This window comes from Cariama cristata, unplaced genomic scaffold, assembly GCF_000690535.1.
Source record: "Cariama cristata isolate BGI_N322 unplaced genomic scaffold, ASM69053v1 scaffold16956, whole genome shotgun sequence".
In the NCBI taxonomy this organism is placed as follows: domain Eukaryota; kingdom Metazoa; phylum Chordata; class Aves; order Cariamiformes; family Cariamidae; genus Cariama; species Cariama cristata.
The window spans coordinates 14,616-42,440 of NW_009620551.1; the positions used below are offsets into that span (position 1 = coordinate 14,616).

The window sequence follows — 27,825 nt, forward strand, 5'->3', positions numbered from 1 at the left end:
TGTCTTCTCAGGGAATTGCTTCAGGATACTCAAACTTAAGTGTTAAACTGACCATAAACTTAAGGAAACAATAGCTATGGAACACAAGGTAGATAGAACAGTTTTAAAAAAGCCTTAGTTCTTTTTACACAAACCTAATCTTCATATCCATCAACACCGGTTCCATATAAGACACACACCTGACAAAAACATGCAAACCCCCAATGCTTTTTCATTGTCACTGTGCTCCAAAAGAACTAGACTGACCAAAGATTTAAAAAAAAAAAAAAAAACAAACCACCAAACCCAAAACACAACCCCCCAAAAAAAACAGGAAAAAAAAAACCTGAAGAACAGTAAAAGACGAAGAGGGCAATTCAAGCAGCACTTCAGTCTTAATCCGCTAAAAACACTCAAATGATAATTTATTGACAAGATATGATCACATTTATCTGTATATGTAACGACACTTATGTGAAAGCAGTCTTTAACATCCATATTTTTTGTGAGGGAGGGCTGATGGATTATTAAAAGACTTAAAACTGTACAAGTATAAACATGAAAAATGCTCATTAAGGATAATGTTTACATAAATATTGGCAGTTTTTGTTGGGTGAAAAAAATAACTAATAGCATACTCCATTTCATTTAACTATCCAAATATTTTGTTTTATACCTGTTAAAGATATTAAAATACAACCTGGAAAAGTAACCCTGATCTGTATCCAGCCAGCATGTAATGAGAGTCAGAGTTTTGTATACATGTGCGCATGTAGGTATACACACACACGAGCTTGCACACACTACTTCAAATTTCATTAGACAGCACATCATGGTTAATGGCTGTATGATTCATGGATGCAATGCTGCTGTCGTCCTCGTTTGTGGCAGGCATAAAGGCAGACGTAAAAGGGAACAGTTTATGACACGCTGCTTGATACTCTTCACACTGAGTGTGGCAGCTTCCAAAACTGCCATCAAGCAGTGCCTCAAAAACCTTTGTTAATGTCTAAAAAACCAAAAGTAACAGTTAATAAAACAATTGTAAATCACATTTATTACTAAAAAGATGTACTGTTAAACAATACTAATCTGAGCAAACACTGGTTCTCTGTCAGTATTCAGATATCTTATAGTTACTTAGTGGAAAAAAATCTGCAATCTTGTTCTTTCAAATAGTATTAATTTATCGTATATATTATATGAAGCATGTACATTATCCTACAGTTAAGTGTATATTATTTAAGATCGCACACATTTTTTGGCTTTAAATACTGTATCTTTTACCTTCACATTTTTGTCTCTCATGTTTTTATCCAATCTAGTAGCAACAGCAATTGCTTTTTCTTGTCTTGATTTGTCCAGGAAATACATCATCTTTGCACCTTATTACAAGAAAGAATACAACATTTACATAATAGCATTCCTAAATACGACACTGCATATACAGATACCCAGAATACAAAAAACTTATAAATCAATGTGAATTAGGACTTTGTAACTTAAAACTAACAAAACTAAAGCTATTTTGAAATTTATTAGAAGCGTAAGGATCAAGTAACACAGGAGATCTGCTTCTGCAAAAGTGAAATGCCTCACTTTACTGAAGACCAGTCAGTCAAGAAATACACACAAAGAGCATGTTGATGACTAAGGCCTTCAAAGCAGCAGCCTAAACAAAATCCATCCTGAAAACATAGAAGTGAATAACAGACATTTTCTCAGGGATACTCTGAAATCTTTTTAAAAGTACTGAAGATAAGTGAACAATACAGTTACTAAACAATTGTGTAACACAGTCCAGAAGAAATTCCAACCAGCATATGTTCATATGGCAGAAAGTAAGGTCAAGCTGGGCTACTAACCTGGAGCTGAGTGAAATAGTTTAGGTACAAGGAAAGTGTAATGCAAGTCTGGTGCTTTGCCTGGACTAGACTACATTGGTGAGAAGTAAGATACTGCATTAATGCAACTATGCAGCTTCTTGGACCACAAACAGTTCAGCAAAATTTGTCCAGGCATCTCTGCGAAATACTGTGTTGTTCCTTGGATCATAGCTGCCTTAATTTAAAATCTCATCTTAATGAACATGTAGGCATTTCATTACTTCCCTTTCCCCAAATATAAAGTCTAGACACACCTCCCTAGATAATCTACTACAAAGAACAAAAAGCTTAAGAAATTATTTTACTGAGAAAGTTAAAAACCCACATTGTCTCTTCTTGCTCAATTCATTTTCCCCATTATTGTTTCCTTAATTGAAGAAAGTTTCCTAGTTCTTAATGCTTTTTGTATCCAGAAGGTTTCAGAAAATAAATTACTAGACTGAATATATTAGTGTTTGAGTTACTGTCAAAAAACTAATTAACCTTAACCTAGTTACATTTGTTTGAAGTCACAGAGGCTATGGTATGGAAATTGAAAAGGGACTAACGTTTCTGCTTTTTTTTTTTAACTAGTAATCATTTTAAGGTAAGAAAACACTCATTTGTACTCTCAAGATTTAAGGTTTAGGCTTTTCAGACCTTTACATTTTCAAACTTGAATTAAAGATGACAGTTTAGTAAGTTATAAATTGTACAGTAGGTAAGTCAATCACTTCAAACCTGTTTCAGCATAAACAGAAGACTGACACATAGGTGAGGACCTAAAGCTACCAAGGACATGTCTATGGTTAGTTCACTCCTGAATTCACTTTAAAATCCTAATCCTACCTTTGTTCCCACTGCATGTAAATTGACACCTGTTGGATCACAGTGATCAATGGACCCTAAGGTCTGCTAATTAACCCTAAGGAGCTTTTACACATTTAAGCCCCTCACCTCCACTGAATGTGAAGACACACGCCTTCTCCAAAGGGGTCCCTGACATCGCTCTAACATGGGTGCCACCACTCCCAATGACCTAGCTTGGGTTCTTCTCAAGGGCACTAAAGATGTGGACAGTGTGAAGCCAAACTCAGAAGTATGACAGTCTTAGCCTGTACAATTACTACGACAAAATGACTGAACTATTTTCCCTAATAACCGAGGACCAGAAAGTAGAACCCGGAAAACATCCAGTTAGATGCCCAACAACGACAACAGTGGAACAACACATCTGTAAGAATCACGAGCAACTGCCTGCTGAGATATCAGTACTTGACTTCCCAAATCTTGAGCATGCTCACAGGAAAGGGCTGCAAGTATTTCTCTCAAGATGCTGTCCTGAAACAGTGATCTTTTAATGGCCCCTGTAAGTTTGGGGTAAGTTACCTAACCTCCCTTTAAGAGAGATGAACAATACTCTGAAGCTAACTTTCTCCAGTGATTCCGGACAGACCCTGAGTAACTTTTACAAACTAGGTGAGATTAGTACTGTTCTAAGTGCTTTAAGTGCCTAATAAATCTACACTTATTTTTGCTTCCTAACTGCTGGAGAGGTTTTTTTTTTTTCTCCTCTACTAGCTTCTCAGGTGACATTAATTTTTATTCCAAACCTTTCTGTACTCAGTAGACATTACAAATTTCAGTTCTAACTTCCTTTGACTTAACTCCAGCAGCTGCTTGTAGCTCTTCTGCAGAAATAGTGTAAGAGCATCATATTTCAACATTTTCAATATTGACCATGAAGCAGAAAAGCAAAAATAGCATAACAAGTTTGTCATGATATTTTTATTGATGCTGTTGCTACATGACAAAGCTACGAGTAGGACCAGAGACATTCCAGCTGATAAGAAAACAAGGAAGAGCACTGCTTCTAATATATAGAATTTTTGTTTCATATTTTCTAATAATTTCAAAACTAGAAGCTACAACATGAAGGATGACAATGCTTCCATACTACAGTATCTGTGGTGGTTTGATCACGCTTTTTGGATGGAAGAAGCAGGTTCCTTATGCATCTAATAAAAAAAGTGACTGATTTTTTTTATGCTAAAAGCAGGCATAAAAAACCCAATGTAAACATGTGAATTTCTGGCTCATTGGAATTTAAGTATGAATTATGGACTGCAGATAAAAATTCTGGATTTAAAATCACTTAAACTATCTCCTTTTCAAGATCATTAAAGAAGTTAAACAAACCTGACAGTTGGTGCTGAATGGAGGTAGCATTGTGTTTGAGAAATTCTTCATTAAAATTTTCCAAGTTTTTATTAACAAAGATTTTCTGCATTTCTTGAGTTAGGACCTTGCTCACAATTTCTGGGAGGTTACTATGGTCAGATACTAGAAGGGGGAAGGTAAGAAAGAGAGAAGCAAAAAAGCCATTTAAACAACTGTAGAAAACAGTGTGAAACCATAAACATTACAGCTAAAATTCCCCTGGGCATAGAAACACAAATCTTCTCAGTTCAAAACAGGTCAACACAAGCACTACCAACGCATTTATACATGAAACATTTAAAGAGTGCTCTACCATGTAAACTTTCTGCTGCAAGTTCACAATGCATACTTTGCTTCAGTCACTATCTTTCTCCCATATCTGCCACTTATTTTCTTAAAACTTAAGAATTTCAAGGATCTTTGAAACACCAAAATGAGTTACTGGGTCCACCTGGTGGATTAATGGAGGAAGGAGTGTAATATAATACACACACCATACCCTGCATAGCACAAGCTGTGTTTTCTTGGATATTACCATGGAAAACAAACAATTCATTTTTATTTTTCTTCTTCATATCAGTTTGTTTTAAGAGTATTTATATCTTACAAAAATATATAGTTATGTCATTGTACAATTTAACTTCATGTATCTTAACACATACATACATACTTCCTACACACGTACCAGCTTTAGAGAATTTAATCAAGCACTCATGTAGCCATGGGTTATTACTGTTGATAGCAAAAGCTCTTTTGACAGACTGTAACATTAACAGAAACTTTCCTATGGGAAGGAGAAATAAAAAAAACATACCAAGATTAAGAACACAGAACTTTTTATATCAACTACTGTTTTCTTTAAATCTAGTACAAACATTAGAAACATCAATGCCTACACAGAATTAGAAAGGAGATTTATTTTTCCTCATCCAAATTGTTTAATAAAATAGAAATGCCTGCTGCTTGAACTCTGGCAACACTGCATAGATGATTTTACTATCCGTTTGGTTTTGTTTTCCCCTAGAAAATTCAAGATGACACTGCAAATATCTTTCTACAGCATTTATTAGTATATACTACAACTTACATTGCTTTTTTTTTTGTTCGTTTTAAGGGTGACTAAACCAAAAATGCTATTTCCCCTGTTATTACTGGATATGATGCAAACCCCAGCTTCAGTCAAGTAAATTTCTATTCCAGATCATTTTAGGCTACACTCAGATAACACAGGCTGCAGTGAACAGTTAAAATTTCATAAAGCAAAAATAAAATTATGCAGTACTTTACCTTTTCTAAAGTATATTTCAAATGCTAATAAATGTGTTTCTATGTCATCTCCAATAAGATTCTTAAGTGGTACAAGGAACTTAATGGCTTCTTCTAATGGATTTTCTACCTGTTTTAATAAAAACACAGTGAAATTTAAAGCTTAAAATAAATGTTAAATAAAAACCACCAAGGATAGTTTCTATTATTCAGAGAATTCAAATAATCAGAGGCCAAAGGTGAACTGTAGATAGCTTTCTGAATTAAACTGAATCACATTTTTATTTGAACAGCAAGATTTGAAAGTGTTACTCATGATTTCGTGTTGACAAAGAACATTCTTGCTAACTCTGGCACTGCTTATGTAATGTACTCAGTGGTGTAATTTAGCTTTTAGGAAACAAATACAACCACCTTAGATGACAAGCTTAAGCTTCTGAAGTGACTGTGATAAAGAAGACAGTTCTTTGTCCTTAGAGAATACTGGCTCACATCTTCAAATTTTGCGAATGGCAGTCACATTTCTGTTAGGTTTTTTTTCTAGTCACTGTATGAAAACTGAAGTTCTTCAGGTTAGAACCACCTTTTTGTCAGTATCTGTTTTAATGAAGGATGGCCTACTGATCGAAAACATTAAGTTTAAAGAAAATAACAAGAGTATTAATATAGAACTTTGATTTATTAGAGGAAAAAATATTACTTTTCTTTAGTGTAAATAGAGAGATAGACTACAAAAAGTTATCTCTGCATACAAAAATGATTTTATAAAAAATCCTGGATTCTTTTAGGAGAACCTGATAGTAATCCTGTATTATAGGCTTTTTATGATAATCACATGAATTTAACATGAGAGACCATGCTAACCCTTTCCAGTTTTTCAGGAATTAGCTCTTCCCTAGGTCCACTAGCTTCCTCCTCCTCTTCATCTCGCTTTTTCTTTTGATTTTTTTGTTGTCGCTCTCTTTCTGCATGTTTTCTTTCCTCTTCAAGTTTTGCTTTCTTCTGTGCTCTTCTTTGCTTACTAAGCATTTTCTTCAATTCTTTGGCAGAGAGATTTTCTGCAGATTAAGGTAACAAACAGGTAACTTCTATTAACAGAGTATTTACTTTAAAGTCTTGTTTCTCTCAAACAACACTCTGACATACCATTACCCTCCTCCCCCCATATCAAAATGGCATACTTTTACAGACATTTCCATAAATATCAGTAGTTGTCAGACTATCATCACTATAAGTCCAACATTACTACTGGATTACTTTTTACAGCATAACACAATACTTCATCTTGCATTATTTTCTCTTATATAGTTGCTATAGAAACCTCAACTATTTGAAAGTTTAACTACATAAGTTGTTGCATCTATGACAGATTTTACCTTAGAAAACAGACAATAGTTTTCAAGGGTAACAGTAAGCTCCCATATTGACTGTAGCTCAGCTTCCTTCTAATGCTAACTAGAAACATCCAGATGGATTTACACTCCGTCTTAAACCAAGTTTACCTTTCATTAAAGTGTCTGAACAATATAACAGCCATGATAATTGCATTGATTTTCTTCAAATGCCATGGGATAGCTAAATGGATGCAAGCAAAAATTTACATTGTTTGGGGTGAGAAAAGGTAAAATATTCGGGTATGTATTAGCAGGACCATTATGACTCTTCAGGCTACTGGCTGTGTTCAGATTTTTAGACTGATTTTAGACTTTTAGATAAACCAAGAAGGTTTAACAGTGGCATGAAAAGCAGAACACACAAAACAGTTTCCTACAGGTTCATATACAAGTGAGGAGCCTTCAGCCTTTCCATTCATCCCTTTTTCCTTCCCTGCCATCCCACTAACCTGACCAGTTTAGCCAGAATAACACTGTAGTTTCCACTCTGTTTACTGTGGTGTTTCACTGAGAACAGGATTTGTGCTAATAATGTGGCATGAAACAGAAGAACGGGCTCCTGAAGGACTAACATCTTTTTTGTGGCTATGGCACCATGACCTCTCTGCTGAGGCCAGCCACCATTCTTTGAGATGGGGAAGCAAGGAGAAGGAAGCATTCTTTTTACCCCATTCATACAGTGCTGTCTTCCCCTGTGGATGGCCCTACTGAATCCCAAAACACAGCAGGCAAAAGAACTAACATGACTTGACTCTTCCCCACCTTAGTTTCTATGACGTATTGCTATCAAAATCCTCTGATCTTACATTATATAGAGAAACAAATTAAAATTGGAGAGAAAAAAAGATGCAAGTTGAATTGTGCTGTGACATGTGCCTCTTTTTGTATGTACTTCATTATACATAGGCAGATATGGAAAAACTTGTTAATCACTTCCAAATGAAAGGTAACATTGTATTGGCAACACTGAAGTGGCATTTTTGGTTTAGTTTAACTTCCCCCTCATGTCAAATATTCTTCCCTTTGCAAAGGGCCATGCATTAATTTCACCCCTTTAGTCAACAGCCACTGCAGTGTTGATAGCAGCTGCTATTCCACAAAAGCAGCAGCAACTATTTTGAGTTTTTTTCCTTGAAGATAAAAACTCATTTGTCATTGAATCCTCAGATATCTTCAAGGAAAAAAACTCAAAAAACTCATTTGTCATTGAATCCTCAGATTTCCAAACCACAGCCCACTGGTTTCCTAAAAAAGTCTGCTTTCCATTTAACACTAGTTTTAAATAGTTTCCTAAATGTACAAATTTTGCTAATACACACTTAACCATGTATTCTTTGATCCTGAAGTTATGTGAAGAATTATAAAATGTAATGGCAGTGTTAACTAATATTACTATGTAATAAATTAAATACACTAAATCAAAATTCAGTTCTTACAATTCAGACTGCTTTCCCACAAAATCTAACAGATGAATTGTGAAACAATAATGACATTTATCTTCTGTTTAAATGAGTAAATGGCTGAACTGAATTTGATTTTTCCTCTTAATATTCTGAAATGCCACTCCTCCCCAAGCACTCCAACTGTAGCTAGGTTCATTCATGCAGTATGATGAGAGGAGAACAAAGAGGAAGAAAGCTGTAGCATATTACCTGTGTTCTCTTTTCAGTTATCAAACGGTGACAGAAAAGAGGAAAAGTTTGTATATGTTACAAATCATTTATTCTGTAGCACATAACTTACGTAGCTTAATAAGCTTTTACATGTGTCATACACACATGAGCCTCCATTATGGACTACATACCTGAATTCACTTCTTGTTCTTTGCTTTCATTGGTAAGAGGATTATCGTGGAGCTTCAAGTAGATTTCAATTGCTGATCGAGCAGCCTTGAAGTAGAAGGCATGTTTCCTGAGCACATCTTCTAATCTCAAAAGGTCTACATAGGCACGAAGAGTCATCTTTCTCATGCAGTATGTGTGGAAGTCAAATTGATCATCTGTTATCTCAAAAAAATGCTTCAAGGAAAAAAAAAGAAAAAAGTCACACAAAACTCTTTATACACTTTCCTTGCTTAGTCTATTTTTTAAAATTAGATAAAGGTGAATAAAGTTACAGCTGGTTATTATTTACAGGCAATATTTAACAGGCATAGCTATATCCTTATAATACTGACTGTCCCAGAGAACCTGTCAGTAAGGAAAAATCCACCCAGAAAAATCTCATTTTGTTAAGAAAAACCATAATGTGATTGTTCAAAGACTTAGGCACTCTTTAAAAGCCAACTGACATGTGATTGTTCTGATTAAAAAAACAGTTGGCAAAAGACAGCATAAAGTTAATGTACAAACAGTTGTATAGCTAGGAGACATAGTATTTTATATTGAATACTTTTCACTTTGAATAATCGTTTTTCACATAATAGCTAGGGATGACATCTTATGTACTACAATAAATCATCAAGTATTAACCTGTTTTTAAAAATCATTATACTAGAAACTTTACACACAAAGAAAATCATGCTGATTACAACAGCAAATATTTTCATTAGCATATGAGAAATACTGGGAAAGAAGTTGATGGTGTTTGGACCTACTTACCCTTTCTACTTCATGGCATTTTTTCAAGGCATCACCATACTTTCCTAGCCTTTGATAAGCTGCAGCACATTCAGTCTGGAACCACATACACTGCATCTCATTTAGGTTTTCCATAGCCGAAGTTCCTTCCTGAAATAAGTGTCATTATCACTTTTTGGTACTATAATTAATCAGCTGCTTCTTTCAACTACAGCTAGTTTCAGGCCATTAGCAGGAAACAATCAATCCTTCAACTACTTGGAATACAATAGAAAATGGATACAACCACCCAGCAACTGATAATAGTACTTGTGATACCCTATGCTCCACAAGATAGAAAGGAAGAGATTTAAATTATTTTTTAAAAAAAATCATCTGAACAAGATTAGTGTCTCAACAGGTAATTTTCAGTTTAACTGATGATTGTATATACAGTCTTACTTTTACAGTTTGGGGGAGAAAATAGCACTATTTTTAAAAATCTTGAAGTTTGGTAAATAATTATTTACTGTGAGGATGGCAAGGCACTGGCACAAGTTGCGCAGAAAAGTTGTGGATGCCCCATCACTGGAAGTGTTCAAAGTCAGGTCGGATGGGTCTTTGAGCAACCTGGTTTAGTGAAACATGTCCTGCCCATGGCAAGGGGGTTGGATGAGATGATCTCTAAGAGGTCCCTTCCAATCCAAATCATTCTATGTTTCCATATAGTTGATTACCACTAAGTATAAGAGCATTAGCTCTAAAATGGACACCAACAAATGGTAATTTTTTTTATTTTGGTCAAAAGTTACAAGAGTGAAAAATAAACTGCCAAAGGGAAACAAAACATCTCTTCATTAAAGTAATATACTCACTCTCGTGAATTTAGAGCACATCTCCTCTGCATCCTTCACCATATTCGCTCGCAGCATGTATTTAGCACATTTAGAATTGATAAATCTGTCTGCAGTGTCTAAAGACTGCGCTTCATCCATCCATTTGGCAGCTTCCTTGAGGTTACCTACATGCTGTTAGGGAGAAATTAAACAGTTAACTTTCAGTATAAGCCTGCTATTGACCAAGTCCTGCAATCTATAGTTACTAGTATTTCGCCCTCAGAAATAAAAGGCAGTATTATTGTTTGCTGCCCCCTGCCCCTAGACTTTTTCAGAATGACAATTTTGCTGTAAGTTGTGACTTGCTTTGCAAAACCTAAACAGAATTGGTTGCATTTTCTTCCTGACAGAACACCGCCCAAAAAGAAACCCACATAAAACCCAATGCCATTAACCATGGTTAATTGAAATACCATCCACACATTCAGTTTGATGCAGGGGTTTTTTTTAAATACATACTCCACATGTACAAATTCACTTTTTACCTTGTAAATTTTTGCTTTTAAATAGAATAGTTCTATTAATGTTGGAGTGCTTGCGATTGCAGCATTAATGTAATCCAAGGCTAAAGAACACTGGCCAAGTTTGTCAAAGTGCTGTGCCAGGAAATATCGAACCCAAAGCAGTGTCGTTGGGGGCTCTTTCTCTCCATTTTCTGCAACAAAATGGAAAGAGTTACAGTAACCAGTAAGGTTGAAGACTGCATTTGAAAAACAAACACAAAAAAACCCAAAGCTTGGTAAATCAGCAAATACTTCCTGTAATGTATTCATTTACTAGAAGGTATTACAACTATTTTCTTGCAAGATGTTTCAGCACTTCAACAGTTCTTGATAACTGCCATAAACAGCATTAGCAACTACTGTGTAATTAATATAAGACCATAAAAACTTACCACATGTACTAAAAAGGTCACAAGTTTTCAAAGAGGTTTCATAACCAGTAACAAGTTCTTGGATTGTAGAAACCTGCATATAAAAAAAAATCAACTTAAGTTATGCTTTACTATCATGTTTACATAAATTAGCACACATAAAAATACTTGGGCAAAATCAGAGCAACTATACTAAAATAATTACTTAATTTGGAAAAAAACCTGGATGTATCCTCATATAGTTTATTTCATCTTTCAGAAGCTATCTTTGATCACCCATTTTAACCAGTGATACAGCAGGGAAACAGGTGTAATCTTTGGCAGCTTACGGCACAAAGTAATCAAGTACATTCGATTATTATGCTTTTTAAGTTGTATTTTGGAATATTTATTTATGCTATTAATATTTAAGTGTCTAAACTGAGCCAACTGAAGAAAGGTACTTTGGAAAAGACTCTGCATGAACTTCCCCTAACAATGAAGATACAGAATAGACTTCTGTGGTTTTCTAGCAGGCAGACCTGTACTATTAAAGATTTTTTTTTTTTAAAAAAAAGATATTGTTACCTAGAATATGGGCTACATCTTTTTACATGAAAATCTCTAGATTGATTTAAGGCTAATACTTCCTGAAATCAGATCTTGTCAACAATATTATTGTTCATTCCAAGGCTGAAGACTCAAAATTCACCCATACAGTTTTGAACTCGCACTATACAAAAGTTTGAGATTTACAATACATACAAATTTTAATATCTTTGCATTTCATGACAATGAACTATTCCAATACCAGGGGTCCAGGGCTTACAAGCACCACATAGGATTTCCAAGCATTTTATGAAATGCTCAACTTGTTTTGTAGCTACATTCTAAATGTGCCAACAAGCAACCAGCCTCTTAAGGAAAGAATATTAAAGAAAGAAATATGATCTATATATATACCCAAAACACATAAGGGACTTAAACAAGATCTGACTGCAAGCATAGCAGGATAACGGCTACAATCACCAACTACGTGAAACCTATATACGGTAAAAATCTAAAACTTCAATGGTTAAAAGATGATCCTACATTAAAAAGAGCTGGGTTGCAAAAGTAAAAATAAAAAACGTCATGGAGAAACAGCAAAATATAAAAAAGCAGGATTTGACAAAGCATACATCCACTTCAAGATACACTTTGGGAGAGGGTGGGAAAGGAATAAACCTTGTTCTAGAAGATCAAAGTATACAATTTGAAGGATACTACTTTACATAACCTAATTCAGCACAATAGGCAAGAAATGCCAAACATTTTGTTTCAAAGCGAGCAGAGAAGGTGACATGCCCCAGTCATATGCAGCCAGTGTAAATGTCTCAAAAGTGTAATAAAATGTATAAACACACACACATTCTGGAAAGCTCTGGGCAAATCTCATAAGAAATGGTTTCTGGTAGCAAAATCTCATCAAATATAATAAAATGTTACTAGATTTCAAATAGGTACAAAGTGATACAGGAATGTAAAAGCATCAGAAGTAAATGGACAAAGGCAAATATATGCATTAAGCTGTTTGCTGGCCTCAGACATCTATTTACTAAAAGAAACCTCCAACAACCTCAGAAAAATCTTTGAAGATTCTTTTCTCTAAAGTAAGTTTAAATACAGAAGTAAGCATCTACTTCAGGTAGCAGGCTTATAGTGTACATGTGCAACAGAGTAAGTGTTATTTCCTTGCTGCTTTTCACTGCAACTTCTAAGTATTCCCAAAGTTATTCTCATCTGGCTGTTAAACTTGATTTCCTCTGAGACCAGCCAGTTTTGCTAGACTGCAAGTGAACTGTGCATAAAGGGAGAAAGATCCCTTCATTTCTTTAATAATTACACCCGCCCACCACCAAACTCTACAGATAATTTTTTTCCACTACTGCACGCTTGGGAGTATGGCTTCATGGCTAGACAAAGACCACCTTACCACCAAAAAGAATGGTGCCACCCACTTCCAAGCCACAAGTGCCTGGTCCCTGCTTTGGATCAGTGCTAGTGGCTGGATCCAGAGTTACAAGTTTACTCCCTGCTCCACCTCAGCATACAGATGCCCAATTACTAGTTCCATCATCAGGGGGAGCTGGCAGAGGACAGACTCGGGGCAGTGAAACAGTAAGAAAGCCTCTCTTCCTAGCAGGAGGGTCTTCAATCAGCTTACAGCAACAGTGAAACCAAATCCTCTGATCTTGAGGCAACGGAGAATACCAAACTGTACCACGTTTTAAAAGATGCTAAGTTCTTCTAAATTCAGAATTCTGCAGTGGTTTTGGCTTCTACAGTCCAAGAAACTACACTGGAATCGTCATTCTGAAAACTACTTTGAACAATACATTTGGAAACAATTATTCAGTGAAAGTAACAGCTACAAAAATAATGCTAATCAGGTAGGTAGGTTATCGCAGACATTCTTGATGAAAATGACAGTATCTTTGTTTCTCATGACTATTCAGAATATTCTTCCTCCCTTTTTATGCTTATGCTTCAGTCTCTTGCTACTAATTTCAGGAAATAATTCCAGGTTCATGTGCTGCTTCAAGGAACAAATGACCTGGAAATATGACCCCCAATTTCTGCGTCCATATTAACTGCAAATTTAGTAGTAAAATCTGTCTCTTGGATTTACTACCATCTATTATCTGTATTCTAGAGTCACCACTGCCATCTTAAAGGCAATAATATTTTACTATTTCTAAATGCGATAGCATTCTTCATAAGTATCATTTTACAACTTCTAAAAATCAAGCTGAAGTATCTCAAAATACCATGATACTGACCATGAGTTAAATTTCAAACAGTATTATTCTAGGGAAAAAATTTTCAGTTATTCCCTTGCCATGGATCTGAAAAAGCTTAAGGTATTGCAAAAGCATAACTGAAGTCATCAACAAATCACAGGTTTCATTATGACAAGAATGGAGCCAACTCCAGAACTGGGCATCAGTTTCAGAAGTCTCTTAAATAATCAAAATTCAAGCTCCAAATCTTTCATAGGTCACTATCTACAACTTTAGTTTCATTATGAAAGAACAATGAGCTAAGCAGCATGAATCCAAGAAGGGGGAAATGGGCTTTAGCCTTCTCCATTAGCACAGATAACTGAAGTGCTTGTTTTCTCTCCTGCACCTTAGGCAAATATTAAAATTGCACATGCTCAGAAACCAGTACAGATTCTTGTCAAGTGTAATAATCTTGAAGTTAAGAAAGCATCTTCCACACTTTGTACTACTTGAAGCAAAGCCTCCACAAAGGCCAAAATGGTCTTTTCCACTCCTCTGCAGTTTATTTCCATTGGAAAGGGTGGTTTCATAAGCAAACTTTGAGTAAATGCCTTAAAATGAGCATTTGAGAAATACAAACTGGAACTGGAATAAATATTATGCAGACACATCTTAATTTCTTTTTAAACCGTAAGCATCAAGAACACAATTCACTTGAACCCCAACTTTCCCGTGAGTGTTAGTTTTTACTTAGCTGATTATTCTGAGAAATATTTTGTGTCCCCTTTTGTAAGGGACAGTCTACTGTTTCCAGGTAAATGGCTGATGGCTAGAATTCTTTTATCATCACTCATAGCTATTTCGGTGACAACTATGGGCCAGTCATTAAATGGAAACCTGTGCTGTATGCTATGCTGTATACTAAGTGACTCCTGCCACAGAGATTTTTATTTAGACAAAAAGAGGACCATCAAAGGTAAGTACAATAACAGGGGGATCCAAAATGGAATGTTAGGGCTACAGTAGCCTGAATCCTAGTTTGATTTTTTTTCCCCTATACTCCACGTAGGAGGTTAATTGAATGGAATGACAAATGAATAAGAGAGAAAAGCAGTAAGGAAAGGTTTTTAAGAAACATAAATAAGAAAGGTGAGGTGAAATACATAATGGAAGATGAAATCAACAGCCCGCTAGCAGAAAGCGGGAATGCAAATTTTTGAAATAAAATGCTCAAACCCTCTGGTTTATTACTATGGAAGTTAGAGTACTAAATTGATTGTATATCCTATTATTACAGCAGTTGGGCAAAATATTTTATATTAGACTGCTGTTTCAATGACAACCTTCAACACTAATACTGTATTTCCTTCTTCAATGAAACAACTGCAAGAAAAGGAACCGAATCACCAATACCAATCATATAGAAATATTGTAATGTACTATAAAGTGTTCAGACTTAAGTTGTGTCAAATAGCTTTTTTTTTTTTTAAGGATTCAGCTTGTTAATTTAATCAGTCACAATCACTATATTTAAGTATTTTTTTCAGTTGCTGCCATTATAAATCAGTAAGAACTTACCAGCACTTCCAATGCACAGATTAAAAGCTACCGTAGGCAACAATCTGTATGTTTAACATTTGGCACAGGTTTGAGTCCCTGTCTTTTGAATTCCTGAGAACGTGTTTAGTATTATCTGCATTATTCTCAAAGGCAAACAACCAAAAGGGAAAGTCTGAATACTGCTACTGAGACATAAAGTTTCCATGGGCATCTATAAAGCTGCCCAAACAAGAAAATATGCCACTGACCTGTAGATATAGATGCAATGGTCTTCTTCAGTTAAGAAAATTTAGTTATGCATTAATGCAGAAGAATCTTCAGGCAAATCCCAGAAATACTTTAGAAAGATGTGCTCTAGTATGTGCTTTTATAAAAAGATTTAACTGTTACAAAATTGATACATATTTACACTACTGAGACACAGGCAAGGGATACATTGTCTTGCCTTGACCACCATCAGCAACGAAAAGGATACAAAACATCGGGAAGAATAAAGAGACAGCAGACAGGAACAAGATCACACATTGATTGGCACAAGTATGTGCAGAGTGACATTTACATCACTAAAATTGCCCATCATCATGATGTATCAAACAGATCACTTCTGGGAATTACCACACAGTAAGAGACTGACACTTCAGAAAACCACTTTGACTGTTTCCTTATGGAATGCCTAATAATCATACATACCAGAAGCTAAGTATTTGCATGCTGTTTTGGCTTTGCTTTTTTTTTTTAAAAAAAAAGCCTGAACTTTTTAAAGACTAGCTATTCATAGTTCTGTATTGCATCCAGAATAATTTTAATTATTCAGTTACTTTAACAAGAGTAACTTTTTCTTCTCCTTCAAGCAGCAACCCATTCCAAAACAGTAACCGGTATCTTTAAGAGGATGAGGCTGTCTCAGAAAATAGTCCAATCTCTCAGTGTCAAATCTACAAGCTTCTGAAGTGTCAGTGTCTCAAATCACATCTTGTTCTTCAAACAGAATTCAATGGATGCTAAAAGTACAAGACCCCCATCACAAAGCTGGAGACTTTTCCATGTGGGAACACTCTGCGTAATCATTTTTGTAACCTTCCACAATGGGCTAGAAGAGAAAAATTAGCTACCAGTTCTTTAGCTTCCAGTAGGTGACCCAATAAGGCTTGTCCTAAGAAACTCCAGGTATTTACTTCTCAGTAATTACAGCAGATAGGTATTAAAAAAAAAGAAATTTCACAAGAATCTCACCTACTCAGATTCATCTGTCTCAGAAAGCTCTTGAATTAAACTGTAAGAGAAGGATGACACAGAAGGATCATTCTATATTCAAAAGCCAACTCGTATCAGTACTTAGACTGGAAAAAACAAAGAGCTGAAAGTGTGGCTGCTTCTTATTCCCCATTTACACAAACACACACCTCCTTTGTGACATCCAATCTTAAAGCAGTACATAAACCCTTTGGTTGCAGGAAAACACATTTGTAACATCCAGGAATCAGAACTGCCTCAGTATTACTGAGCAGATATTTTCCAAATAGTTAGCAGCTTGAAAGTTCAAACACTAAGTATATATCTGAAACTTGTACCAAAATATCCTATATGTGCATTCCCTTCATTTCAGAGGCAGCTGTTACATGGAGCATTACCTCTCTGAACTTCAGTTTGCAGACAATTTTAAAGTCAACTGTAGCCCTTCTGGGGAAGGGGGGAATGGGTTGCTGCCCAACCTTACTCCCTTATTTTGAAGGAGGGAGAAATTTCACAGAAACATCTTCTCTTATATTCATAAAGCACTGCCACTGTTCTAGCAAAAAGATGTCTTCAGCAGAAGGGCCTGAAAAAGAGCAGGAAAACAGCAGGTAGAAGGGGATACCCTTCATGAACTTGCTTATCTTCCACAGGATGGAGGTCTTCTGTGCTGGAAACAAAACAGGGTGTTTCTTAAGACAGATGCTCTCAATTCTGGAATCTGACAATATGGCTCAGATGTCAGACAGCTGCATTTTCTTACAATCCAAAGTGTCAACATGGGTCATCTTCACAACTGGGATGCTTGGTTTCTCAGTTGGTTCTGAAGATCTAGAGTGGGAGAAGAACTGCAAAAACCAACCTGCAAAGGCAGTATTTCTGCATGTTGCATTTTCACTTAAGGTGAAAGGATGCATACAGGAAGACACAACAGCAAGTTTTCTTGCTCTTCAAAAGAAAAGTTGAGCTATCTGCCCTTGTAACTTGGAATTGAACAACCTTTCTTCTTAAATAGAAAATTCTCCGCAGTAGTTTATTTCCTGAAGAAAACCTCTTTTCCTGCAGGTAATGTGCATGGTGCTGACAACAGTGGCCCTGCAAGTCACAGAAACTGATCCCAAAGCACCACATCATTTGCCATCAACAAATCAAACATCTGAATCAGGTAAGTACTTCCTTGAAAAACGAACCACTCAAGATGCAAAAATTCTACAGGAAGTTTCTAGCAGGAAAGTATGTCTCAAAGCTGACTAAATCAATCCCTTTTGTTTTCATCTCAAAGTACAATTGAATTTTGACAGTATTTACTATCACCAGCATTGTAAGTACTGGTACTTGAACGAAGCCTTCTGGTTCCCAGAGTAAGATGAGTATTCTTTATTCAGGAGAATGGGGTGTAGTTGAATTTGTGACAGCACTTTTCTAGCACAGCAGAAGAGGCATACGCTAGACTTGGTAAGAATCCTCATGTTTGTGCCAGAAGTTGAAAAATAGTTGTACTTTTCAAAATATCTAGAAACCGTTTGCAACTTGTTTTGCTACAGAGTATCCAAAGAAAATTGCTGTTGTGCAACTTCAAACAGTCATTCTCATCTAGAAAAGATAGGACACCTAAAGATTGAATGACTAACTACGTTTTTCAACAGCAGCCCTGGCAAAGTGTTTTCCATGGGTCAGAAGAAAACCATGTTGACATTAACAGATAAAGTTCTTGCAGCCAAATTATTAAGAGAATCTTCCACAAGACAGAACGTAGTATCCAGTACGCACCCTGAAGTAATACTCTAAATGCCTCATGGGAAATGGAGAAGCAACAATAAAAACATTTTGTAGGAATACTTTAACATCTCATTGTAGTGAAGACTTATCTAAGAAAGAGATAAGAAGGTGCTCACCGTGTGCAAAAGTGGTATCAATGGATACTGAAAAAATATTTGTGAACTCGGTACCAAATAAGTTAAGACAGAAAAAACAGAAAGCAGTTGCTGGCTCAGTTCTGGAGAACGCCTTTGATGACAACATTTTGAACAGGGCTTGTAGCTGGTCTGCAGCACACAGTAACAGTACTAAACCACCCCTTTCTTGAGCTGTCTCCATTATCAGTCCATTTCTGAGACAGTAGTAATCATTCACACACGCATACAAAGCCAGCCAACACAAAAAGAGTGAAAGCTGGGGAGCTGAACTCACAAAATAACAAAGAATAATACTATAAAGAGTTGGTTCCTTGCTTTCCTTTCGATGCTATGCTCTCCACACCACTCTAAACGGAACCTTTCACAGAAACAGCATAGCACTAAAAAAGCTCTGATACAATGATGGTACAAACAAGAACATCTTCTAAAGTGATACTCCTTTAATAACACTGTTTCAAAACTCCCTTTGTTCACAGAGGCACCTTCACAGCCTTCCTGAAAAGCGTTATTTGATTATTTGTGATGGATAAAATAGATGTACAAAATGGCAAGGAACCTGTACCTCCTTCTCTAGGTCCCTAGAACAGTGTACAGGACAATCCTGGGTTCAGAGCCAGTTAAGCTCTGCCCACATGGTAGATTTGCAACCTGAAGTCCCCATCTCCACAACCGCAGACACTTAGATGTGAACTTTCAGGCCTGAAAAATATTTATGAATGGTAGCAGAGACAACAGATCACCAGAAGTGTGCATCTAGCATGGCCCTGTCACATGATTAACAGTATTTCAATCCAGGGCACACTGACCATATCTTTCTGGATGGAAATACTGACACGAAGGAAGTTTCAAATAAAGAAGCTGCCAAAAGACTAAAAAGAAAAAGGCTCATAAAATCAATTCACCACATTGGGGAAAAAAAAAAAAGGGCACTGGGGGGAAAGGGCAGCTACACATTAGAAAAAAGGTTTTACTATGGCCTAACGAAGACAAGAAGCATCTTCATCTACAGCCAAGAGACGACTGGCATGAGTTCAGATGTGCTTTTTATTGAGGCAGCAAAGAACAGAGCATGCCAAACACACAAGCCAGCTGGCACACTTGCACTGCACAAAAGGTCTGAGTTCAGGCTTTTCCAGTGTATCCACACACGCAGGTGTACATGGGCAGCTACCTAAAGAAGTTTCTTATTCAACTACTTAACAGTTATTTAACTAAAAGAGTATCTAAGATCACAACATTTATAAGCTTACACAGTTCACCAAAGAACCAAAAAATCTCTTCAGCAAGGCTCTCACTGGTTGATTTTGGTTTTGCCTTTTTTTAAAGCAATATTCCTCTATTTAAAAAATGTCCCATCTAGCTACTTTGAAACATAAGATACTGACATTCAGATTTATCAGTTTAAAAAGGAAAAGGTGTAGGGTATGCAAATGACTGAATATTTCCATTTTTACTCAAGGCATCTATACACTAACTTGCAAGAATTTCCTTAGTCTCACTTGTCTGCTCCGCAGCTTCTTATATAGCTGATACAGATTTACTCCACCCAATAAAGGTATGAACCACAGAACAAGCCCACAGAGACGATTCAAATAAATTACTCAAGTTCTGAAAGGCTATTCAGCCTCATACGGCAAACTTCCATTGCTTACATTTTAGCATATGGGTAACATCTGAATGTAATAAAAATCACCATCAATTAAAAATTGATGTCATGAAAGTAGACACAGGAAAACATGCCATGCAGCCTTCTACTTAACACATCTCCTTAAATTCCTTTTATATCTCTCTATCTTGGACACATTCAGATGACAAGTTTGTTTCTGTAAAAAACTTTACTATTTTGTGTAACACCCAATGAAACTGTTGCTTTGAAACTAACAGCAGTTCAGATGCAGGTGAATCTCTATTTTTAAATTTATTCAACTGAGCTATCAATACTCACTCCTGCTTCACTAAGAAAACCACTGTTAAACGTCTGCGTGTGCTTATGCATACACAGGGCAAGACAAAAACCTGTCACTTGCAGTAAAATACACATCTAAAGAGAAGTTCCAGTCATTTTAAACTGACCTAAATGAGAGTCAACTGCCAAAAAAAAAAATCAGTGTGTTTTCATTCAGATCTGTTCCTTGATGTAGTTTGCTGAGCAGTTGCACAGAATCTCGCACTCCTTTTCAGTGGAAACCTAGGTATTCTACAGTCAACTTCAAGTACCTGTAAAAACACCCTTCCAGTCAGCTTGCAACTAGCCATTTTGACCCAGCTGACCAATTTTTTATTATTTACTTTTCTCTAAAGCCAATCCTATGGTATTATGGTTAGTGACTAACTTCAGCATTTCTCAGTGTGTGGTGTCAAAGCAGATATAATTCTCAGGAACGTCACTAAAAAGCTACCAGCTTATAAGGACTGGCTAACCACAAAGCATTAACTTGGCAGTACTGTATTCAGAATAAAAAGCAAAAAGTTAATCCACCCCACAACTCTGGAAAGTTATAAATTTTCTTTGCTCCCTGACTATCTAAGGGATCAGTTACAAGTTTTGCAAGCTCTGAGAAAGTAGTCTTCTTTCAGATACGTTTCTTTAGAGCCAATACACACTAAGGAAGTTCACACATTTTGGTTTATTGTGTATTCATAGAAAGAATGAGCTGCAAGAGCTTTATTAGCTTTTAGATTTTTCTTTACACTCATTTCCTTACAAATAAACATCTCCATTAATGACTTGTAATCAGTTTAAAACATGAACTGCATCGGACACAGTGTCACATACACTCAGAATTTAAAATCTGCTAACAATCCAGCATAGCTAGCACTCCTTTTTGCCCTGGATTAGGTTTGGCAGCGTGCCTTATGACACATACCATTGCTAGTAAACTGCATGTCTTCCTGAACAGTACAGTTGCATTGCAATAAGCTTGTGTGTAATCTGTACACGCTTGACTATATACACCATCAAATCCTACTCTGAGTGTCTCAAGATAGTGCTAATTTGCTATGTAAGTGAAGATTACTGATGCTAGCACTGATGACAACTGCTCCTGAAATAAAACAAGTGATACTTTTTTCTAGTGTCAATACCACCAATGAACATACAGGCTATTTGAAATACTAAACTCCAGAAGAAAAAGCTTCCTCCATTTATCCAAATGAAGTTAGTTAATATTTCTCATTTAAAAAGTAACCTGTAACATGGCGTTCTGTACACTTGCTCTGCTGAAACAGCATTATTTCTTTTTTAGGGCATGCTACATACAAGAATAATGAATTGGAAAGCTTATAATACAAGTAGCATTTGATAAACACTGCAATTGTTTTGTAATTTTGACTGAACCATGCAGCATTTCTAGTCATACGTGACTGCATTAACCAGTTTTTGTCTCTAACATCTGCACTGGAAACATGTTTTTGTCCCACATGTCACAGGCTTTGTACTTCCAAGTTATTCTTAGAGGAGAGAACTCTCAGCTAGGGGAAAGCAGCTCCGTACATCAGCTTTGCAGAGAGCAGACTACTCAAGCAGAATGGCAAACAAGTCACAAGAACATCATTCTTCATTAAAGAATTTACTGCTTTGGAAAGGTCTAGTACGTGCATGTTTACGCACAGAGTACAACTGCACAAGCTCCTGTGCTGTGCAACAGTTATCAGGAGTACAAGATCAATCTCATGTTAAACAAACTGTTAAGATGACTATAAATACAAGAGCCAGCCATGAATTTTCAGTGCTTTAAATGTAACAAGTTGAGTATTAAAACAACTCCTTAAAAGTTATTTTAAAAGCAATACACCTTGAATATGTTTACAAACAAACTGTTAGGCCATCTATTTCGGATGGAAAAACCTAAGATTCAGCCAGACTTGGAAATGAGGTTTTAACTTTGAGATTGCTGGGAGCTGTCAGAATTGCTCAAATCTTGTCCATAAAATGTAGTATCTTTCCATGCAGAAAATAAGAATATGATTAAAGTAATTAAATAATTTTTCAAATTCAACTACACATCTAGCTACATTATCAATACAAAGTTTAACTTCCCTCAAAAACTGAATGAAACTTCAATGAAAGTGTATATTGGCTACAGATGCAGCAAATACAGTGCCTATAGTAAAGCTACAGAATACTTCGAAGTTTGAACATTAGTGTTCAGCTGTATCAAATATTAACTAATTTGACTATGATGTTCACATTAGATTTATATATAAGCTATCTTTTTTGGAAGTGAAAGCTAACACAGACAGTAGTTTATAAAACTGTCAATGAGAAGTTACACAATTTGGAAAACTTTTGTGCAGGAACCCAGAGTTCAGTCAGACAACACCACCACAGTTGGAACAGACTGACCGTCCCAGGAGAAACACACTCTTCCACAGTCATCAAGCTGTAAAATGCACAACACCAGACTAAAATAAAAACCTACGGACTGCATGAAAGACTATTAAAGGCTTGATTTTGAAGTTTCTTTTCTGATTTTATGCTTCCAAACACTGATCTTTCAACTGTCTTTTGAAAATAAGCTATAGAAGTTTAACGTGCCAGTCTACTACTGAAGTCTGCATATGATTTAGAGAAGTCTACTCATTTATCTGCTATTTCCAACTACAAAGAGAGACCTCTAGAAAAAGCACATTGCTTAAATGTATTAGACACCTTTCATGTAGAAATTAGCCCAAAAGGATAAAGAGACTATAGATGGGATATTATTTTTCCCCAGCCATACTGTTACAAACATGACGGAGCCTTATGAAACAGACTCTTACAGTTAGATAGTCGTAAGTTTGGAAGTTGTGCTAGGAGAAGCACTTCGTATGGAGGACTGAGGATCTGAAGTTTATCAATTTTTTTTAACTCACTCCACCCCACATTAATCTACACTTAATAGTGAACTGCAAACGTCTGGTAAGTTAAAACTGGTATTTTCTTGATATGAGCATAGTACAGAACAAAAACAATACTAAAATTCAGAGATTACTGGCTAGCTCAGACTTACTGTTCTAACAGGACTCCCACGTCTGAATTACACTAAAGACAACGGGTTGTAATGTACAAATCAAGCAGCCGCTCTAAAGTGACAGAAATACCGATACCAAGCAACATGATATAAAGTATTTTGACAGACCTTTTTTCCTGAAGAGCACTTGCCTCATTTAACATACATGGAAGTACCAACACCCACAAAACAGATTTTTGCTTTAATTTTCATATTGCCTTAAAACACCCAGAAACAGATTTTCTAACACACTGCGCAATCCACATCAACTGACACCAGTGAATGCTTCTGAAGATAAACACCCCTAGAACTGCAACTCCTGGGCTATACAATCAATGCCCGCAGAATTTGGATAATGGATAATACTTCCCCTCTTTATTGTACTGCGTCAAGACTAATAACTCATGAGATATGACGTAAGCCACAGCATATGAGAAAACTGCCAAACAAAAAACGTGCATTATACCACAGTATAGAAACACATACAGAAAAGTAGTATTCTTCGTTTCTGAGCACTTGACTTTCCAGTTTTACAATTACTCCTAATGATCCAGTCATTAAACTGTTGACACAATGGAGTAAGTTCACAACAGCAGTAGAAGTTTGTACTTAAAGTTTTAAGACACCCATAAGAACACAAATTCAGAACAAACGAATGCTCTAAGATGTCACTGTGGTCACCACATAACTAATTTCATGAGCAACTGGTTTTTCTGAAAGCTTTTGGACAGGTTTGGGGTCTGCACAGAAGCAAGCTAATAATTTCACGTGAGCAGAGCATAAGTAGGAGCAACTATGAGCAGGTATGTTGAGAACGTTTCCTGTGCGTCTTCAGAGCAGTTATTTCCAACTTAGATCACCCAAATTAAAAAAGCTCTCCTGATAAACTAGTTCATCAGTCAGCTGCTACACCTGTCAGCTCTTGGCTTACACTTTACCTCACAGACCCAAATTGTCAGCCATCAACATGTTTTACACTACCCACTCTCACTGCAGAGTCAAAGCATCCTATCCTGACAGTACCTACAATGAAGCTTCTCATCCTTCTCCTTCCTCTATTTATTTTAAGATTTCCTTAGTCCTCCTTAACATAGAGTTATCTAACAGAAATACCATTTTTGCTATGAATGTACCAGTTGTTAACTAGATCCTGAGCCAGTCCACTTACCAGATTTCCCCTCCTGGAATTTTAACTCAGAGACACTACTTTCCAAAACTTGAACTGATGGGAGTCAGCATGAACAAAAGGCTGTCCTTGGTTGATCTTATAGAGTTCCTTCGTAAAATGCAGGGAGATTCCTAGTGGAACTAATGTTTTTCACTTCCTTACGCAATCCGCCAATAGTTCACAGAGTGCATCTAACTACAAAAACAGTTGCAACTTGCTTTAAATTTGTTTAGCTTTCTACATCAAGGAGGGAAAATGCCTTCTTTCCTGAAAGGGTTAAAGAAAGATCTTCACTGGAGACAGCCTACCTTCCTGTGTAGACAGCATTACACCTTTTTTTTGAGACTGTTGTTTCTGATGTTTCTTCCAGTCAGACATTTTCTCTCATCCAGTATTTCCTCACAGTCTCCATGTTTTTAGTTACTCAAAAAGCGCACATGTGCACTAATGTCGAGCTTCAATGGAATCAACCAACGCACCTGCAACACAATCGACGCAAACCTTGATGTTGACTAATTGAAAATCTTTACTCTTTGGATTTTTATTTCGTGGATACAGAGACCAGCATGTATGGGGAACCAAAGAGCATTTCTGAATATTGCTCAAGTACAAAGAGAACTTTTTTGAAGGAGGTGGAAGGAGCATTTTAAGATCCCTGTCTTGTGAGGAACAGTAACAATAGCTGTTCACAATTAGTTCTAATACATCTGGACAGCAGCTTACACAATGTGAAAATTACTATATCCCATGCAATTGCTTATACTTCATGTTATCAACTTCCAGCAGAAACATTCTACCAAGAGCCACCTCTACATTCACCCTGAACAGTAACTTTGCATGAACAGCACTCATAATAATGCAGCAGCACTCCTAAACACAGGGGTTTGCTTCTTGAATATGCAAAGACAACTACAGCTTCTTCCCAACAGAATATGTATTGTGCCAACTGTGTGAATTTTATTCAAGTACAAAGACATCAACATAAGTGTAGTTTAAATAGCCAAGCATAATTGCTATTTAGAAATTAGAAGATAATAAGCTTCTGTGCTATATAGCAGGCTTTTAAAATTAAAGCTTTAGCATTAGAGAAAACTCAAGGAGAATGGCTACTTTGCTGATATCCTTTTTTTAATAACAAACTTCAGAAACTAAAGCACTAAGCAAAGAATAAAAACTATAAAACCACTTGCAGTATAAAAGAGGAAGAGCCCAGTAGCTAGATAGTAAGTCTCCTATACCAGAGAAAAGGATTAAGACACCCATATCAAAGTATTTCATGTACACACAGACTGTATGGTGTTGAGACATCTTCTTTGTAAATGCTCCAAGTTTCTTAGCATGTAAAGGCATATATATAGTCACATTTCAAAACCTTTCATTCACATAGCAGTACTTTAAGTGGTTATTCCAAAATAAAACTTTCCATACTATTTCAGAAGTATCAACCGTAAGTAAAAAAATCCCACTCTAATCAAATTTTTAGAGCCATGTTTTGTTTAGATAACACTTCAAAGTTCTAGAGGAAAGCAGGATATCTTGTTAGTAAAAAACCCCAAAACAGAAACCCACAGGGTTCCTTACATAGGATGAAGCCACCTTTTTATTCTATCTTCCCCTGCTATCCTCCCATATATCTCACTCAGAACTAATTTAGTTTGTCACTTTTAACCATGGACAAAGTAGAATTTTAAGTGACTAAAACAAATTCACTGTAAAATGCCAGTTACCTCCACAGTATGCTTATGAATTGATGATGCAGAAGTTTAGTATTTCATGGTAAGATCAAGAAAATCAAGTGACTAAGTCTCCAAAGGTTGTACGAGAAGTACATGTTTTAAATAACGTTCTTAATTAAAATAAACTGCTCTTTCCAGAAATAACTACAGTTCTTCAAAACACACTATCAACATTGCCCCACTACACACAAGCATCTCTCTCGTAGCACGTGAATTTTTTCTACATCACGCAAGTGGCTTTTTCAAATGAGGACAGCTAGTGTTTATTTTCATATGTTCAATCCAGCCATCTTTTAGAGACTGCCACTGCAGAAATGGTTTATTAAGCAGCTGCATTTCTAGCTAAATAGCACAACATATTAAGAAAACCGAAAGTGAGTACAAGTGTAAAGCTGTACAGATTCAGAACTGGCACTCAAACACCTGCGTTGTTCCTTCAGCAAAAGTGGCAACTGAAGGACAAGGGTGGAACAGACAATTGGGAATGTGAACCACTCTGTCCGTGAGTCAGGGCCCTTAGATAATCCATTCTGAACTGCATGACACACACACTCATGAATCAGTTCCCTGAATAGTGTTATCTGCTGGAGTCCTACAAATTCTGTGCCTCTTATCCTCACCTCCAACACACAGAGTACACACAGATCATGAATTTTCTGGCACAGAAGCTATATAAATAAAACTTCAAAATGAAGATGACAGATCATAGGACTTGTGTTATCACCTCTCAGAGCAGGCTACTTTAGGGTAAAAGGCCATTTCCTCTTTAAATGTATGCATTGCAGTTGTCACTGTAGAGTACAGGAAAGAAAGAGGTACTTGGGGTAGTGAGTATAAGTAACAGTCATTAAAACTTGAAGTACCGATCTCCAAAATACAGCACCTCTTTTAAAGCCTAGCATATGGCATTTGTCAAGCATTAAAGACAACAGCTCCACTGAGCACCTCCCAACAGTTGTGCGTTAACACAGGAAGGCAAGTAGAAGCACAGCACACTCTGACCCTGCCGCAGTGTCACACCAATAGTCCTTGCTGTGAACATTACAAACATCAGCAGGTTTGCTGGAACAAACTGTCTCCATCAGCAGGGAACTACTCACAGGGAACATGAGCTACCTGACCTGAGAAATAATCTGGATGCAATTATGAATTTGCTAGAATTTTATCAGCATCTCCTCCTCCACTTTTGCTTCACCAACTAGATGAAGGCAAACTAAACTTCAGTTAACATCTACATCAACAGCTTGGCCAAGCGACTGCTGATTTCTAAGAAGTTAAAAGTATTCTTTACACAGCTCTTTCTCTTTACTTGAGACTACCAGAAGATGTTCACTGACAAAACACCAAACGCCCAACTATTACATTGTTTATTAGAAACTGCACCACAGTACATTGCAGAAATAAAGAGGAATGCTGCATGCATTG

The 27,825-nt window shown here is 36.4% G+C and overlaps 1 protein-coding gene across 1 annotated transcript in view; it reads right to left on the bottom strand.

Moving 5' to 3' along the window:
* Positions 1-375: 375 nt before the first annotated feature.
* NAA16 (N(alpha)-acetyltransferase 16, NatA auxiliary subunit) overlaps positions 376-27,825 on the bottom strand; it is a 58,619-nt gene continuing 31,169 nt past the window's right edge. The window contains exons 11-21 of the mRNA XM_009701657.1: positions 11,074-11,146; positions 10,664-10,833; positions 10,158-10,310; positions 9,325-9,453; positions 8,529-8,742; positions 6,195-6,388; positions 5,352-5,460; positions 4,750-4,848; positions 4,044-4,187; positions 1,267-1,364; positions 376-988 (exon numbers count right to left, since the gene is read on the bottom strand). Coding sequence (XP_009699959.1) covers positions 788-988; positions 1,267-1,364; positions 4,044-4,187; positions 4,750-4,848; positions 5,352-5,460; positions 6,195-6,388; positions 8,529-8,742; positions 9,325-9,453; positions 10,158-10,310; positions 10,664-10,833; positions 11,074-11,146 — 1,584 coding nt within the window. The 3' untranslated portion in view covers positions 376-787. The remainder of the gene's footprint in view (positions 989-1,266; positions 1,365-4,043; positions 4,188-4,749; positions 4,849-5,351; positions 5,461-6,194; positions 6,389-8,528; positions 8,743-9,324; positions 9,454-10,157; positions 10,311-10,663; positions 10,834-11,073; positions 11,147-27,825) is intronic.